The 19004-nt window shown below is 40.3% G+C and overlaps 1 protein-coding gene across 16 annotated transcripts in view; it reads right to left on the bottom strand.

Moving 5' to 3' along the window:
• Nucleotides 1-17501, bottom strand: part of KIAA1109 (KIAA1109 ortholog) — a 127675-nt gene extending 110174 nt beyond the window's left edge. For 15 of the 16 annotated variants that reach the window (XM_030038425.2, XM_030038776.2, XM_041127083.1 and 12 more), the window contains exons 1-4: nucleotides 9225-9354; nucleotides 5539-5655; nucleotides 3618-3696; nucleotides 2879-2943 (exon numbers count right to left, since the gene is read on the bottom strand). In XM_030038425.2, the coding sequence (XP_029894285.1) occupies nucleotides 2879-2943; nucleotides 3618-3696; nucleotides 5539-5655; nucleotides 9225-9321 (358 nt within the window). In that variant the 5' untranslated portion in view covers nucleotides 9322-9354. Of the gene's footprint in view, nucleotides 1-2878; nucleotides 2944-3617; nucleotides 3697-5538; nucleotides 5656-9224; nucleotides 9355-17382 lie in introns of those variants that run through there. The other variant, XM_041125566.1, reaches the window with a different exon arrangement.
• Nucleotides 17502-19004: the final 1503 nt, after the last annotated feature.

The raw sequence follows: 19004 nt of genomic DNA on the forward strand, positions 1-19004 counted from the left end.
ACCAGAAGTTCAATATGAAGAGTATACCATAAAGCATTTTGCAAAGCACATACACCAGAAAAAAGGAAACTGTTCTCCGAGTTTGCCCTCTTTTTCCTAATAACCTTCACTGTTCTCTGACAAACCTCAGATCCTGCTCCTCGCTCAGTTTTTATTTCTTTGTGTATCCTCATAAGACTTGCAAAGTCAGTGGATCGCAGCAGGTCAGCAGTGACTGGCAGACACTGCCACATTCTTCAGCTCCTCAGGAAGAAGGCTGAGAAGCCATGTGATTAGAAAGCAGTTATCAGGGAAGAATATTCCCAATAACGCGAACATGTTGAATGCACAGGTGGAACAATAGTGGATTTTTATTACTGTCAGGAGCAACAACCTGGAAGCTGAAGTTATATCAAGATTGAATATGTAATTCCTAGCATTAAAGACAATTTTACTTTGGTATAAATTATTGAACATGTCAAGTACTCATCAACACTCAATCTTTTTAAAAGGTCACTTATTGCACTTCCAGGGAAAACTTTACAACTTGTATGACTGGGTTGGATTAATGCTGAAGCCTTTACTGGTTCTAAAACCTCTGAATATATGAATGTATTTCTAGTTGTTCTCCTCCCACAAGATCGGTAAGGAATGGAGTCTGCACTACCTTCAGCACATTCCTTCAGGAGATGGAGACAGATACAAGCTTCATACGCATTTGAACAGACAAAGATAGCTTTTAGGAAATTTAAGGTGTCCCTGGACACCTGAAATTACCTGAAAGGGAGTTCCCTTGTTAAGGTCTCCAAGTATTTCAGGATCCTTCACTAGCCTCCCCTTTGTGCACAAAAAAACCTCCTCTAATACTCTAATATCTCTCAGAAAAAAAAAATCAAATGAGGTTACATTATTTCTACACTGACAGGACTTTAAGTTTATCAGCACTATGAGAAGCAAAATCCCATTCCTGTTGCGTTTCACATTATTGTTAGGAGCACTCTGCACTTCAGTTACAGAACTTAAAAATAAAAAACCAAAACTAATTAAAATAAATAAAAAACTCAAACTAATTGCTATTGCTTATATGTAAGTCTTCATAAGATGTGTTTTTTCCAAGCAAAAATATTAAAATATTTAAGGCTTGTGTTTTCATAAAAATCTGGTGGGATCTTTAAATTGTTAATAGCCCTGATTCAGCCTATGTGTTTTTCTATGGGAAAGTCTCAGCGCTATTTTGGTTTTTTGTTTTATTAAAAAGGATCTGAAACAAAGCTATGCACCAGTAATATCTAGCTACAACAGGTTTTCCAATCATTCTGTGTGACAGCTGCAAGGGATTAATCCTTGAACAAAACATAAATCTTTAAGATGCAAGTTACCAGCAGCCTTCACCATTTGGTCAGGTACAGGTATTTCTGTTGCAATCAAGAAGATTAAAAAGTATCAGGAAGAATATACTACAATAGGCTAAGAATCACTGAAGATTTTATTTTTCCTTTAAGGTAGAAAGTGAAAGCATCTCTGCTAAATAATCAAAACGTGAAGTGAGCAAGGTTATTTTTCCTAGGAAAAAGAGTAATTCTTTAAGAGAGTATTTTATTCACATTACTTTGTTGTCAGACCTATACACCTCTGACCTCCTTGGTTACTTGGATTATTTGTCCACTAATTGTGCAGTCTTAAATGCCAGCAGAAATGGTTAAAGCCTTGCAATACTGCCAAGCAAAAATACCACCATAAAGACATACACAACTATTTTTATTACATTAAGTTCAACTCATTTTTTCATTCTGTAAGCCACTAGAGAAATATGTTTTAACTAGCAGATGAAGAAAATTCTATGAAAACCTGTTGGACAATAACCTGTGGTCGGAAAAATCTAATTAACTCTACGACTAGCTTCCACTTTTTGAATTAGTCATCTTACGGTATAAAGAACTTGAATCGTGTCCTATCACCTTAGAGGCTTAGTAATGCCTCAATAAAAAGAAGTGAGCAACTCCTCCCAACTCGTATCACCTTATTGAACAGCGTCTCCTATTTACCTGCATAATGTGTATGCAGTACTCCTACCACTGTTGAGTTGGTACTGACAAAGCAACAGCTGTACAAGCTTGCTGACAAGTCTAAGAGGCTTCACACCATCAGAGGCCACTTCCAAAGGGGAGATGGGGAAAAAAAAGCCCTCCAAAGTTCGATGACGCTCTCAATCAGTGCCCTCCTCAACTGTGCACAGTTGCCATTTCTGGACCTCCTTGAATCAGTAACGGAGCTGTGACTCTTCAAAAATCAAGAGAGGCAGGACCTGAGACTCATTCAACCAGATTCTAATCCTATAAATGACTAAGCACACATCACCAGGCTACTTATGTTTTCTCACAGATACAATTAATCTCTTGCATCTGGTGTTAATCGTCCTTCTTCAGCCAGAGATAAGGAAAAACTTCTATGACCACAGATGCCATCAAGACACAGGGTTATCAAATACTAAAGAACATCCCCTACCGTAACACTTTTGCTAAAATACTGACAGCACAATGCTAAAACCTGAAACTAAAATCACTTCCAGAACATAAGAAGTCTCCATTTATTATAGTTACAAACTTCAATACAGGGTCAATTATGCTTAGACTACAGATAATGAAGGCTACTATTAAGGTTAATGGTTTTTCTTAAGAAGGGTTCAAGTCCCTGCTAATGAATCCTGTATTTATTTCATTGTGGTGTTCTAGTCTACTAACACAGATCAACCAGTTAAAAGAACCCATACCTTCTGATGATTCAATGTACTTCAGGTACATATTAACAAATCAATTACACTCATGCGATTGTGCAAAGAAAGTATTTTTCTGTAGGCTACCTGTAAACTTAAACTTTGAAACCTTTTTGAGAAACTTACCATGCTGTTTCTGCTTAGGGTTGTACATCTTCCACCAGCGAAATATGATAAATCCATCTTGAATTCTACATCAAATAAATCAGGTAAAACAGAAGTTGAGAGTGATAATCCAAAATCCTACATGCAGCTGCATGACATGTTGCCTTAGGCAGTGCAGAGATCTCCAGTTGCAGTAGTGTACAAGCAATATTAAAGCATGAAGCATTACAGCATAAAGCATACAGTATAATATTATACAATTACTGCATTAGCGGAACTTGTATACAACCCCATAGCCATTGCCTTCTCAAGGCTTTCAAAATTTAACAGTAAGAAACAAAATTACAAACTATTCACTAGTGGGTCATTCATGAAAAATTATTCTCAATTCCAGTAGATAAATGCAAACTACTCAGCCAAAATGAATCTGCCAGACTTAAGAGTGGGAGCATGAAGGAGTGAAAGACATTAATGAAAAAATAGTTCTCCTTCAAACTCTAAAGAATTTTCTTTCTCAAATATTGAGGACAACTAGAACCTTGTCCAGTACTCACTTCCAACTGATAACACTCAACCAGCAAATGAGCTAACAAGTATCTAAGAATGTCTAAATACTACCATCAAAAGAATCAGTTTATTTTTAACATTTATATTTATTGCTCATTAGTAAGATGGTATTTTGATATGTGTTATTTAGACATATACATTCACTGTATGTGAAATCGCTATTTAGAAGAGCCACCCCCTTGGAAATCTGTACCTGATAGACATGTCTTCTGTGATAAAATAGATTTCGCGAACCATGACTTTTCCAGACAGCACAGAGAATGAAAAGGAACCTAGTGCACAAAACAGTGTTTATCAGACATCAGCCTAAAGTTGTTGATGCTTTAGTTTCTGAAGAGGAAGAACATAGTATTCAATTATCTGAAATGGGTTTACTGAGTATCTTGAGCTTCCCCTTTGAAAACACACTGACTTTCAGAGGAGAAGGGAAGTCAGAGATTCAGAACATACAAGACAAAAAGTACAAAACTTTAAAAAGTGCTGGATTTGGCACCACTTAAGAATACAAGCAATCCCCTGAGACACACTAGTCACTCAGGAACATTCAGGTGCCTTGCAAAGCCTGTGAAAAGAGTTAGGAAAGCTATTTTGAACATTTGTAGTATCAAGCCATTGTATACAAGACCATAGTTAGAGAAATAAAGATTTCTGACAAAATAATTTTTCAAATTTTAAATGGCTATAAAGTTTTCAGTCCAATTATTATGACAAATTGTGTTTACAGCAGGAAGGATTAATAAGCATGAAAAGACCAGCAGGTAATGCAATAGCTCATATTTTTCCTAAGGCTTTTCACCTCACCCACCGAAAGTTAAGTATACCCTGATTTAAAAACAAAAAAAAACCCCAAAACCCCACCACTAATTGATTCAAGCCAAGCTGTAAATCATGGGATTTAATTAATGTTATGTTCTTCTTACTGATTAAGTTTATAAAGAACACCATATATTTGGTCAGCTATGTCCAGCTGTCTTTACTTAATAGCAATTTCACAGAGAAATTTTAATAAAAGCCCATAGATCAAGTGTAGCAGCCAATAAGTATTTCATCTACATTGCTGTTCAAAAATTTGGATTTGAAGATGGTTTGGATTACAGTTCTTAAATTCTTGTGGACATAAACAAATTATTGCAGGGGTCTCTTTGGCAGGCGGGTATGGGTGGGTGGGTTTTTTTAAGGTTTCACTACATTTATGATCAATAGTTGCAGAAAGAGTCCAGAACTAAAGTCATTGTCATTCTGGGAAGCAGATAGAGGAAGACATGGAAGAATAACTGACAGAAAATTAAAAGTGCAGTCAGAGTGAGGTTGTGGGATACAGCCCTCTGTGACTCAGCACCAGATATTTTTGTAATGTGGGTGAGTGCCCAAGTGATTTGTACTGACCTGTTTTATTCAAAAATGTTTTAAAATATAAAAAAAAAAGTTAATGGATTTTGATGCAAATGTTCTAGACAGTATAAATTCTACATATCACAGTCCCAGTATGGATTAACATGATTAGTTGTTCTGACAGTTTCTTTAGAAAGCAAGGACACTGCCATAACAGGGAGTTGAGGCTTGAGGCTCCACTGTGCCTCTCTGAGCCCACTCCAGTGGTTGCAACCCACAGTTCAGATGCTGTATAACCAGCCTCAAAGGTGTGGGGGAGTGGGAGGTTGCACCTCTTAACACCAAATTATGAGGCAAATTCAAAAGCGGATCAGGCAGGTCCCATGGGGGACTGAGGTCAATCTTCTCCTTTTAGGACACTAACCATTACGATTACAGGGCTTTGAAAAAGGGGTAATGGAAAATGCACAGATTTTAAGGACACAAAGTATAGAGACCAAACAAAAAAAAGTAAACTTGACTCAAAGTTAAAAAAACTGTCAAGTGAACTTTAATATAAAATAATGAGACTTCAATGAAAAAGGGGGTGTTTTTCTACCTACACCAAGAATCCTGCCCTAAAGCATGATATTGAATTTTTTTCTTCTTAAATTAAATCCATGCTTGTAATTTTCAAATTACTCTAACAAAGGAACACTTTGATTTTACTTTGAGTTTTTAGCAAATTGAGGTATAATAAAAAGCAGTAGATAAACAGCGGCATTACAGTAATCATAACTTACCAATATGGATGTAGCCATGTTTATATAATCTGTTAAGAACCAATGTTAAAATGAGTCCAATATTCCGGGAATTATAATAAGTTAGGTAGATAATCCATCCACAAGACAATATTGTAGCTGTTGAAAGATTAAAATGAATTCAATTACTTTTTAAAGTATGCTGACCTAGATAAAAGCCTTACCTATTAAGACTATAAAGCACAAGAATGTTCTTCCTACTCTCCAAAAAAATTTGAAACTGATGGGACACTTTAATGACTATTTTCAGAGAGATGGTATGAGAAGGATGTGAAGACATGGGAGGCGGGGAAAAGGGGAAAGGAGAAGTTCAGAAAAATATAGATTCTCCACTGCTTTTCCATTCCTCAATATTAAAAAACCTGTCCTCCAGAGGACCTGCAAAAAGGCACCACATATGTCATTACATCCCTTATCATCCAAGTAGTTAAATTTCATAGATCAAATAATAACATGGATTATCCCACATGGTCATTTATTTCAAAACACCCTAAAAAAAACCAAAAACCACCACAGAAGTCATACTACATTCCTCCTCCTGCCTTCTCCACACCATGAACTGTAAAATAGATTTCTAGTCTTTCATATCTTGGCACAGGAAACAACATTATCACATCTGAAACCATTTCCTAAGTTGCTGTATCCTGAGAGAAATGTACCAGTCCCTGGGTTAGCAGAAATCTGTTAACAGTTCAAGCATGGAATTTGATAGTGGAAAAAAAGGAAATAGCAATCCAATGAGAAACATGTTTTTAAAAAAAAAAAAAATTAGGTCTGCTAATCCCCAAAGTAATTTTTACTTTAGTTGATTAAGAGCTAGTAACCTATTTCTAACTACAAGGGTTCTGAAAGCTTCCAGAAGGACAAACCCAAAAGGAATGGGACTGCCAGGAAACGGACTAGTTCTAACTCATTTTACGGATAATTACCACTCTGTTTCATCCAAAGCAGAGTAGAAAAGAAAGCAATTTTTGTATTTGCAGTAACTCTACTCATTATACTAACTGAACTTTGTAACAGAAGTTTTTCCGTTATGTATACACTTTATACTGAAAAGCTCAGATTTATTGTGCCTTTTACAGGAAATCTGAAGTGCAGAAAGGCATACAGGTATGACGCCTTCACTCTGCAGAAAGTAAAAAAAACCACAAAAAAGTTACAAACACAACCTGTCCTTTTACTGCCCCTTAATTTTTTTGCAGTGGGATGCTCCACTGGTTTGTAACAACACCTGTGCTTTGTTGAAAGATGAGGAGAAGGTAGAAGAGACAGACTTGCAAGACTTTGTCTCTTCGTTACTGGAAAATGGATCCAGTGTGGCCAAAATTCAAGTAGCTCATACACTTGGGCGGGTAAGCTGCCTGACATGTAAAACAAATCAAATCTGTGTGGGTGATTACACAGGAACAAGGCAGGGAGGGTTAAAGCTATACCCCAGGAAAGAAACTGCTCTTGGTTTTCAGTGAAGGCATACTGCAAGGACAGCATTTACCTCCCCTCGCTTCTGGATGAGTAAGCTACTCGCTGCTGGTCCTCTATCAATGTAGGGAGAAAGGTGGAATGACTCACGCTCAGAGGGTCTCATTCCAGTAATAAAACTTAATTTGAGATTAAAGTTCAACTAGACACTTAACTTCTACATACCTAAAGCCAAGAAGGTACCCTCTTAAGGTGAGATATACTGAGAAAAATCAGCAAACTAGTGCAGTTTCCAGGCATTACGGTCCTAATCCACTGCCTTTACCACTAGTCTCACCTCTGCCACAAATTGTAGCCTTTTCTTTCCCCTCAGCAAATTTAGTCTCTGTTATTAAGTGACAGATCCCATAAACTCTATTCATCTCACTATTATATTCTTGATTTTAAAAGCCTCTTCACTGAAACTACAGTTTGGAAATTACATTTGGAAAGTTTTACTGCATGTGATTTTTAATTCATCACCTCTTTTACGGCGATCAATAGTTAGCTGTTCCAGGATTCAGGAGAAGAAACTATTGACATAATTTTTTGTTCTCTTATAACAGGATGCCATAGGTCAGCAGATGAAAGCAAAGGAGGAAAGGCTGGTTGAAACTGGGTCAGTTAATAAATATTACTTGAATACGTTTCTATCCAAACCTCATAACAACAGGAGGCTACCCAGCTTTTTCTGTTGTTTGTGTCATTGTTTCTGGAATAGCAGGTGGTTTCTTACAATTTAAGGGATCAGCAGCTCCCCAAAACTGCATAATTCTATATAGGTCATTCTGCTTGTAGAAAAAGGGGATGGACTATATTTTTTCTTGAAGTTCCATCCACCCTTCTATGAAACAGAAATTTGTAAGTTTAATAGATTCAAGATAATAAGAAAGCTAAGCAAAGCTTTTGGTTTAAATTATAGCTGTTAAATTGAATTGCTTATATCCTCCTACATACTTTCCAAGTAGAATTACTAGTAGTTTGCTCTAGGAATCCAGCGCAGAGAGGGAAAAACAGAAAAAGAAAATTCTGCAGGCTGCAATTTGACACTTTTATTCTTTCATGAAAGACCCAAACATCTCTAATTCTCAAGTCAAAGCTTCCAGAGACAAATTTTTCAGATCTGTTCTGCATCTGTTCCACATTTTACCATGAGCAACTATCAGCATGGTCATTCCATTATTTTCATCTTGATTACACTTAGAATTTTATGTTGAGTACAAGCTTTCCATGTCAACATAGTAAAACATGAAAGAATAATATTCAGAAAGCACCCTCAGCTAATTTGCCTATGTCCTTTTCATTCAGTTTGGCGTACTGAAAAATAATTCCAATATGTCAATAGCCATGCTTTACCGTCCCAGAAGTCAAAACAAAGTTATTTTTCCTGTGCTGCCCCTCATTCCAGGTCCAAGAATCAAGGCTGAAAAGCAGGCGTTCTCTACCTTTGGAAAAGTCCAAATTCAGCACACACTTCTAGCACTCTCATCCAGACCTGAATACAACTTAGTTTTTATTTTGCTGTCCCTGATCCACATGTTCATTGGCTCAGAAAATAAAAGAAGTACCTACCCAAATATAAACAATAGCACTAGAATTATAAAAAAATGAGCATACCTAAATCAGGCACATTTACAAAAGCAGCCCATAACCGAGTACACAATAGTTTGGCTTAAAGACTTATTGTGGCACACCATTTAGTCTAGAAGTTATGTCATTAAACACAACAGTCTTTATATCACTTTTCAAACTATACCATATTAAATGGCAGATAGGTACATATTGGTATAACGAAGCTACTGTATCTGCCTGTCATGTGCTACAATGCTAATCCTTTGTTATGGTATTACAATTAATCACCAGCTTACTCTGGTGTTAGAAAAAACTTATTTCATGGAGAGAAGTTCTCACTGAGGTCTTATTTAGCAGAGTTGCAATTGCAGAGCATCGTCCTTTGCACACTGGACTTACCTCCCAAGTGTTGCAGCACAATTAGTATTGGAAACAGTTCTGTACTTTTTCTTTCCTAATTACTTAAGCAGCATTGCCATACTTCACTAAGCAGCTGTATGACAAATAAAAAACTGTTTTCAACGTTGTGATGTAATTTGGTAAGAAATTTGATATTGGTATGCCAACATTTAGAGAAGCATGTTTAAAAGTACACACACAAGAAAACTTTTAACCAAAACAGAATAGATTCACCTTACCTACTAACAGCCAAACAACATTGGAGTCATGTTCTGTTAGGAAGTCTTCCAACTGTGTGATACTTGGGACAAAACTATCATTTTTTCTTTGATCCATTGCTAAACTGTTTTTGCACCAGCACCTATAGAACTGAAGGAAAAAAAAAAAAAAACAAAAACAAAGCAAAATTAATAACAAGCACAGTACAGTTTGGAGAAAATTGAGTATGCACCCTGTTAAATAACCTCTAACAGTCTGTTTCACACAAATATGAATTTACTGGTTTTATGTCTTCAATAACATCTTCATGATTCTCAGCTACCTTTTCTTCTACTCTAGAGCTCCAGAAACACTTCCACTCCTCTCTGCTGAAACAAACAGAGTTTCCAGGCATGTGCCTCCCTAAAACGGATTACAGAATGCGAGAATACGCTCTCCAAATTTAGTACCCTGAATGCACTATACAGCATACAATAGCAAATAAATTTATAAAACTGTTGTACCATAGCAGTAAGTCAAAGGTAACTGAACATGCAAGTAAAAATGAGTCTGTATTAAGCCTTCTAACATTCAAAAAAGGAATATGAAACAACATGAGACTGAACCCCCTGCCCCTGTGGAAGGAAAGGCCGAAGCAGACACTTTCAGGAGTTATGGAAAATTCCCATAACCTCCTAATCCACTGTGTCCATTAATTCTTCTGCTTAAGGATGGATTTGCATCATCTTATAAAAAGTGACTATCATAGTATCTCTGTTATAGAGAGCAGAAAAACAGTCCTTCTGATCTTACACACTTACTCAAACCACCCACAAATCACTTTGCAACTGGGTTATATTAATTAAGTGTGATTAACAGGGAGTAGCTCAACTCCATAACATCTGTAATTACATAGCAATATTTTACTTGCATTAGTTTCATTTGAAGTCTTCTCCCTTGGATGTTATCTGTCAAGCCTTCTTACATGAAGATAGGCATATAAGCATTAATTCTGCCTTTTTTTTTTTTTTTTTTTCCTCCTTTTTTTAAACACCTTCCAGCTCCTGGCAGCCTGTCCTCCTGTCAATATTCAACCTCAAAAAAACTTAGTAGACTTTATTTCCTTTCTTTATGAAGTCTCTGATGCTCTCCATCAAGAGCTCTAGAACATAAAACTAAATAACACTGGTAAGACCTTAGTTTTTGAGCAGCAAAACATCTTCGGAATAGTCAGTATTTAGAAGTGCTGGCAATAAACTAACAATTTATCCAGTTTTTCCTGTGATATCCATACTGCCTCTCACTATTGTAACTTGAAAACAAAATGTGAAAAAAGTTGAAAAAACCTGCCTTTAATGCACTTGTTTCTCCCCTACATTTGGGTAAATACAGTACCTTGACTTAAGAGCCTATGTTTTGAACTAAAACACGAGTAGAGTCCCAAGAATAAGTGCTAACAATCTGTTTGCTACCTCTTCTGTAAGAAGGAACAGAATAGGGAGGAAAGAACATGAAAGCAATAAACAGAAACAACCAAAGAAAAAAACCCCGAACACCAAAACACCAGACAATGCTTCCAGTAGTGATGATAAAGAAGCTACTAACTTAGCTCCCCTACAAAGAGGAATAATAAGCATCACACACACATACACACACCTTAAAAAATAAGCCTTTGTTTTAAAAGGGACGTTACAACAGCAAATTAAATCACATAATGGCAGTGTCATTTGCTTCAAGACATTTGCAGTACCTTAATAAAAACCCCACATGTCAACTTGTATTATGAAGCAGATGATGCCTCTGCAGGCAGCCTCCAAGAGCCTTTAACCCGTGAATGACAGGGTAACCAGAGAAACCAAAATCAACAGTTTCAGCAAAAAGGAAGAAAGAACTTGGTTTTTTCCCTTTCTTACAAACAGGCAACACGGTCACTCTTTTGTGATCAAGACCACGGTGGAAGTGCTGTCAATTGGTGAGGAGTGCCTACCACCATAACAAACACAAACACTATTTAATCTCTCAAGAAAGCAACCTGGCACTTTTTCCTAAGAAATTATCACCCAATGTTACGTGATACTGAGACAGGACATTAAATATCATTATGCTCCAAATAGGACTGCAGCAAGACAACTCAGAGACTGCAACTCATGGGATCCTGATACTCAGTTGCTTAAACAAAGACAGTGTTCATCATTTTTTGTCATCGCTACCCAGAACCAGAAATTGGATATCCTTGGAAGTTTTCTGGAATACATTTGCTATTTGCATGCAAATAAACTCAGGAATCCCCAATCAGTCATCATATGTCAATACACCATTTTGGAGCTCCACAGCTGATCCTTAAACATGCTGCCCCACTGATTTTTATTTTTTTTTGTCAGGGCACCCTTCAGCCTTGATCAAATCACCTGAGGAAGAGGATGATGGCAATGAAAGTTTAACCACTCAGAAACAGGCAGCAGCAACACCTGCACTAGATGTGGGCTCTCGGTATGCATCTCAGATGAACCAGGTGCTTAATCCACTTAAATTATGAAGCAATTTTGGCCATATGAATTAGTGTAATAGAAGGGGGATGCATGCAGAGACTTAAGTAGTACCCACTGTTTATAATGCCCTTGTGCATTTATACAGCACAGAGAATGGAGAGGCAAGATCTGGATCATCATGTTTGTTATGAGGAAGAGATGCCGTCTTTTCAGGACAGATATTAGCTGCTTTCAGTAACCAGCATTTCTTTCTGTTGGCCGTTCTGCACCTAATTGCCTTCATCTTCCATGTCCTATATATTGTACCCATAGATTTAAATCATGCATACCTCTCAGCTGCCTGCACTCAAGCCACCCTCTGTTGCATTTATTCCTGTGTGCAAAATGACTTTGCAAGCAGACAAAACATTAACTGTTGCACTCCGACACTGACCCATAGGTTGAGGAGTCTGTAATTTACATTCATACTGCTATTGTATTCTTCTAAAGTAACAGTATACATTCCAAATCTTAAGGGACTACTCTTGGAAGGATGAGACCTAAGCCTGGGTGGGAAACCGAGTCTTAACCAACCCTGCTAATACAAGAAAGAAAATCCATCAAAGAGGAAGAGAAACCCAGAACTTCACATTTACCTCTCTGCGCTTGTTTATAGTATTTTCTCAAGGTCTCCACTGTTTTGTGACAATAAGCTCAGTTAACATGCTGGAATAGTCCAAAACCATGGCAAGTGTTTTGGTTTACCTGCCTTTCCCCCCAATTTTTTTTTTTCTTTTTTTTTTTGTTAAGCACATCTTTACTCTTCAGTATGTCACTCTTGGCTCTCATTTACCACATACCATGTTAATACATACAAAACATATTAGCTTTCTCCTGGGAGGAGGACAGGAGAAGAGGAGGATTCTGTGGCACTGAAGTGACAGAATCCCAATACTTGTATTTATCTTAACAGCAGTCCTTTAAGGGGTTATGTAGTCTTCTTTCTGCAAATGAGATATCTGAAGTAAGGAGAGATAAAGGCCAAATCCTTTATTTATGATGCCCAAACTGGAATACTTGGGGCCTGCTTTTCAGGTTGTGCATGTTTAGAGCACTTGGGCCTGTTCAAAGCAGACAGTGGACTGGCTTGAAGATGCGAGGGTTCGATATTGCTGTACATTTGCTCCTCCTGATCAGACAGGCTTTCTTTACAGTGGAAACACACACTTAAACTTAAAAAAAATGAATTTTAATTACTTGTGTCACACATTGATCTGTTTTCCTCAGTACTAAAAAGATGCAAGGGATGTTATAATCCTGGGGGATGCGCTTCATTTCCAGCCTGCTTCTAGTATACCAAATTCGATCCAATTTTCACAGCAAATATGCTATCCCTAAAGCACCAAATACTCAAAAGCAGCTGCTTCAAATCTTTATAAATACATTTCAATCACACCAAATAGGTAAACTAGTTTTAACCTCAGCCTGACAGATTAACACTGAGAAAAAAAAACACTGCTGGAACAAAGCCATTAAAAATTTACAGAAAGCATGCCTGTATGAAAAGAGTTGACAGACAAAAAACCATAAGCCCGGTCATCAGGCTCTTGGTCACCAGAGTGCAGTTGCTTGGCAGACAGCTGCAGCCTAGGGAGCAACAACCCACCTGAAAAAGGTCTGTCCTGTACCTATAGCTGAGGATGAAGGCAACATATTTTATTCAGTGCCCAAGAGCATTAGGGTAATAGGGGTCTTGAGCTGCATAAGAAAAGGAGAAAGAAGAAGAAATGTCTATTTATCACATCCTTTGTAACACTCTTTTCCTGGCACACCTTGTAGAAACAGCTGAATAAAACTGGTATCCAAAGGTGTGGAAAAAAACTAGCATTTCATGATATTGAGAAGAAACACTTTTAATACCGTTATGAAGCAGGTGGGGAAATAACGGATGCTGCCAATTCCCTTATTACTACTAGAATTCATGGCGGGGAATAAACCAGGAGCTGAAATTAGTCAGACATATTCCTCAGATTTTCACAGAAATCAAGCATTGATCAAATATATGTTAACTGATGTTATTAGAGGTTAACTACCATTCTGAGGATACTCAACTCCCAACCTCTACAGCAATTACAAGACAGTGGAATCACAACTACACCCAAAATGATACATTAAACAACAGGAGGGAAATTCCCCTGGTCTCAATAAATGAACAAAGATAATACACCTGGATGCTTCACATCTCCAGTAAAGGAGCCATACCCACAGCGGTTCCTTAGAGAAAAGGAAAGAAATGGCATTTTTGCATCCCACCAACTCCATCACTTTCATTCAAAGGGTCTCCAGCAACAGCTGCTATGAAATCAGAGCTTTAGATAATTAAATGATATTAGAAAGGAGTCTCTCAAACATAAACACAACTCAACTGAATTTTCCTCTGAAGGTATCATGACATTGTCAGCACCCAGATGCACATTAGGCACATTTCACAAAACAAAAAGCTGCCAACCTTGGCACCTTTCCCAAAACACTCCAGTTAGGTCCGAAGACTTCAAACCCGTCCCAGCACAGCTTAGGAAGCTCAGCTATTCTTTAATCAACAAACAGGGGAAAGAGGAAGGAAGAAAAGGAAAGTTGTTCTCAAAAATCACATGTACACAAAAAATAAGCTAAGTGACAGCAGCCGCACAGCAATTCTGCCATCTGACATGTTGCATTGGCTTCATACCTTACACTGAATTAAACACCAGCAGCTCTTTTTCTAATAACTAAGATTCAGGCCTATTTTCTTCCCCCTCTGCTACTGCTTGAAGTAACAATAGCGGTAAACTGTAAACAAATTAAACTAATGCTTTAATTATACTAATGAAATCTTGCTACCACCTCCAGCGGAAACAGCTGAACCAAAAACAGAGCACAGAAGAGAGTCACACCTAGTTAAACCAGTGTGTGAACAGCCTTAGTTAAAAAAACATTTGCACTACAGTAGCTTACGTTAGTAAATAACACATTTACTTAAAAAATAACTAAATGAAAATTAAAGTATATTCAAAGGAACTGTAAGATAAAAATCATTCTTACAGTAGCCTACCTGATGAGATTTATTTTACCTAACCGAGAAATTGAAACCACCAGAGAAGCATCTACAGTAAAAAAAATTTAAAACAAAATTTAACACTCTTCTGAGAGCAGCGAGAGAAAACAGAAGAAAAATCTAGTATCTACTGATCCGGTGTCCAAAACCGCAGAAGTGACATATTTTTGTTTATTTACTTTTAGTACTACAAGACATGTTTTAATACAGAAGAAATCAAAGACAAACTCTTGCTATGGCAATCAACATACAGTACTCCTTGCATCACTCAATTGCTAACCTAGGAATGCCTAACTGAACTTTGGATGATTTTTCATTTCATTTTGATTTTTAAAAAATAAAAATATGTTGTTTAACCTTGCCTCCCAGACATGTTCAGGAGAGAGGGTTGCTTTCCTGCTTACATTGCCAGCTTTTGATGCTGTAGAAGAAGAAAAAGGACAAAACCAAAAAAAAACCCAAACAACAGAACCTAAAGGCTCATAACAGTAGAAAAAAAAAAAAAAGAAAAAAAAAAACTTCCCTTATGCACACTCCTCTATTTAAAAAAAAAAAAAAAAAAATATATATATATATATATATTCTTTTTTGGGGCTAGTCTCAACAAGGCAATGACTTTTTTATTCCCCCTCTCGTTTTTGTTTTTTTTTTTTAATTTGAACTACAGCATTGTACCTCTGAAATACTCTATGAAATTGAGTCTTCTACATCTTACATATGAATTTTTCCAAAACTACTTCCTCTAACTTTCTCCTCTGACACACCATCACGGTTTGGAGAAAAGGGGAAATGTGCCATAAATCAAACTAAAAATCAGTCTTGTGACTGATTCATCATCATCCTTAAGTGAACTACATATAGGTCTTCATTAGCATCTGTCCCAGTCTACAGTCAACCCAAAGATTTTGGCACAGCAACAAGTGCTCTAAGAAGTTATGTAAGAAGATAAAAAGTTACTAGGAGAAGGTAGTACGTCTCAACACCACCATAAACACAGGATAACTCTGCAACACTGCTAATGAAGAGCAGTAAACTTTGCCTATTCCCCACAGGACAAAATTATGCAAAAGAGCAATTACCAGAGAGCAGCTGATGCATATTTCACATGCCAAAGTTTTCGAAAGGCATACCCAAAAGGGGTGAGTTACTTCAGCATGCCACACACAAGGATGAGAGCTCTCTCTAGAGAAGTCCCAGACGTGCGTGTACCTCCACCCAATCACCCAAGACGATGTACCATGAGCAAAATCTACTCATGCATTAACCTGTTCATGAACACTGTCAAATTGTGCAAATTCAGCCCATGATCCTAAGTGAACATCCCTGAACATCCATTTGGAGCCAACTGCCTAATCAGACCTTAAATACTGCTTTTACCAATGACTATCTGAATAACCTATTAACATACTTTCACAATCAACAGGACTACTCCCTCCTACACTTCAGTTTTTCTTCTCAGTTGCCAAAATTTCTGGCCCGATTGTTTATCTGGTCATCACGTTTTACACACAAAAAATGGAAAAAAACCTGCACAGCTACAATTAAAAAAAAAGCCAGAAAAGTAGAATTAACTAATCAAATTACACAACACAAGAACTCCCATGGCAACGATCGTGGTCTTTTTTCATATTAAACCTGATAAAATTATCTATAGATAGATACATCTGTTGCAGCAAACTACCAACTTTGGAAGTTTTCCCAAAGTTTCGTGAAGGATGCTGTGGAGATGTGCCTTAAGACGGGAAACAAATCCAGACGTAGATTATGACTGGGATACCGGCTATACGCTAATCTTCAAAATACACCTCCACCGTATTAACGTGTCTGAGCATGTTATATCAATAAATTACATCAGATTTTTTTTATTGACAATGTGAAGCGCAAGCATGTTATCGTTACAGCTTTGGACACGTCAAAAAGCGTTTTGTGTCAGATGAGCGTGAGTGTGTGTTAAACCCTCTAAGGACCGCGGGCGCTGGCAGAGATCCGTCTTTCACCGGCCAGGGAAAGGAAGAGCGAAACTTTCCTCGCCGGCCAAACAAAACTGGAAGCGCCTGAACTCCCGTCCTCCGACCTGACACCCTTTCTGCACGCCGTTAACCTACAAAAGACATACGCAACGGGAAAAAAAAAAACCAAAAAAACAAAACCAAAAACAACAAAAAAAAAACCAGGAACCTGTGAAACCGGAGGGGTTTCCTCTCACACCGCTTCCACGGAAAGCGGACGGGGCCGGCGGAGGAAAGGGGGGACACGCCGGTACCGCTAACACAACGCCCGGTTGTGAGGGAGAGTGGGGGGGGGGGGCGAGGCGGCACAGGACGATCGCCCCCGCCTCAGCACCGGCGGGCGCGTAGGAAGCGCGGCCCGGCCCCCCGGCCCCCTCCCCCGGCACGGCGAAGGCCCTCGCCGGCCCCAGCTCCTCCTGGGGCGGGGGCGGCTGCCGCCCCTCAGAGCCGCCCGGCGCCCGGGCGCTTTTTCCCTCACGGAGGCCGCCGGCGGCGGCGGGGCCCGACAGGCCCAGGGCCGGCGGCGGGGCCCGATCCCTCCTCAACCAGCCCGCGGCGGACCCGCACCGGGCCCAACCCGGTGGGAACGGGAGTACGACCCCGCCCGCCGCCGCCCCTCCGCACTTACGCCATCGTCCTCCGCGGCGGCTTCACCACGGACCCGGAAGCGGCGGCGGCAGCGGCGGCGACGGCGGCGGCCGGGGCCCTCCCGCACCTCACGGCGAACGGCGGGCCGCCCCGCCCACAGCGCCGCCGGCCCGCAGCGCCGCCGGAGCCAACCGCGAGGCGCCGCCGACCCGCGGGGCCAATGGCAAGGGAGGTGGCTCCCCGAAGGGGCGGGAAGAAGGGGGACGCGCCGCCAATCGCATGGGGGGGGGGGTGCCGGGAGAGTCTCCCGCCCCTTCGCCGGGGGTGGGGGGTGCGCCGCGCATGCGCAGGCCGTGGCGCAGGTTGGCGGGGCCCAGGTGCTGTGGGTTTGCCTGCTGGTATCTCTAGCCGATAAACACAGCCCCTAAATTTTAATTTTTCTGAGGGATTTTGCAACAGACGCAACTCTCCGCCGTCGTCACAACCCCGTGCAGAAGCGTCCCGTGAGGAGAAGGGCTGCCGGCCTTCGCTGGCCCGGGCTGCCGTCGGGCCTCCAGTCAGTCAGCGGAGGCTGTGGAGCCGCGGGACCGAGCGCCCGTCAATCCACAGCACATCCCGCTTTCCCATTTGCTCGCAGGTCCATCATTCCTTAATTGGGAGGCACCGAAGTGTTGTGTTTACCAAGTGGCTGGGTAATTCTGTGTTCTGGCTGTTGGTTTTTCTCTCCGTTGTTTGCTCCTTCCAAAGCAGGTGAACAAAACTCGCCCCCAGAAGACAGGCAGATAAAAAGCTAATTGTCGGACATTTTCGAACACACGCGTGGCCGTGACCTGACCGCCAGTTGTAGTAAAACATGGTAAACACACAGATTTCTTTAGAGTCACCCAGGCGTGCACCCTACAGACTTCAGTGGCTTATCAGAGGAAACCGAAACAGAGATGGAGCGTGCATGCATGTGTGCATACCTCTTCCCATGTGGTGCTTGTACGCTGTCAAGACCTGTGCTGAGCTCTGCGTTCCCTCGACACCCCCGAGGCCTCCGGAGGCTGCAGCATGCCGCATCTCCCAGCCTTGGGCACCTAGATTAGAAGGCTGGTTGTACTGCTTCGTACCTGCAAAATAAATCCTTTGGAGGGGAACACAGATCCCCTAAGCCAGGATCCTGCTCTCAGTGGCCTGACAGTGAGACCTGTCTATGGGCTCCGTGGATTCACTTGAGCCAAAGTGAAACTGAGCCCAGCTGAGAAGAGGGCTTGTGGCTTCTCTCTACAAGCCACATGTTCTTGCCTCCTGCCCCGCGCTGGCTCGAGCAGACCGCACAGTTGTCGCTGCAGAGCCAACTTTCAGCCACATCAGCAAACAGCAAGCTGATCCTGCTCACTGCACAAGGGCACAAATGCCCCTGGGTGCCTGGTGAGAGCTCTTAACCCGGCACAGAAAAGCACCGGCGGGATTATCCCTCAAGCAGCATCATGATCTTGCAGTGCCACAAACCAGAGGCGAACCCTCGCCCCGGCTGCGCCCCGGCTGCACCCTGGCATCCTGAGCAGCATGGCTGGGCAGTGCCGTGCTCAGAACAGCTTCAGGCATCCTCCCTCCGCCCAGCAGATGAACTACCATCAAAGCAAGTGTTACCTAACGAGGTTTATCCTTTGTGTTTTT

The sequence above is a fragment of the Aquila chrysaetos genome, chromosome 1, assembly GCF_900496995.4.
Source record: "Aquila chrysaetos chrysaetos chromosome 1, bAquChr1.4, whole genome shotgun sequence".
Lineage (NCBI taxonomy): Eukaryota > Metazoa > Chordata > Aves > Accipitriformes > Accipitridae > Aquila > Aquila chrysaetos.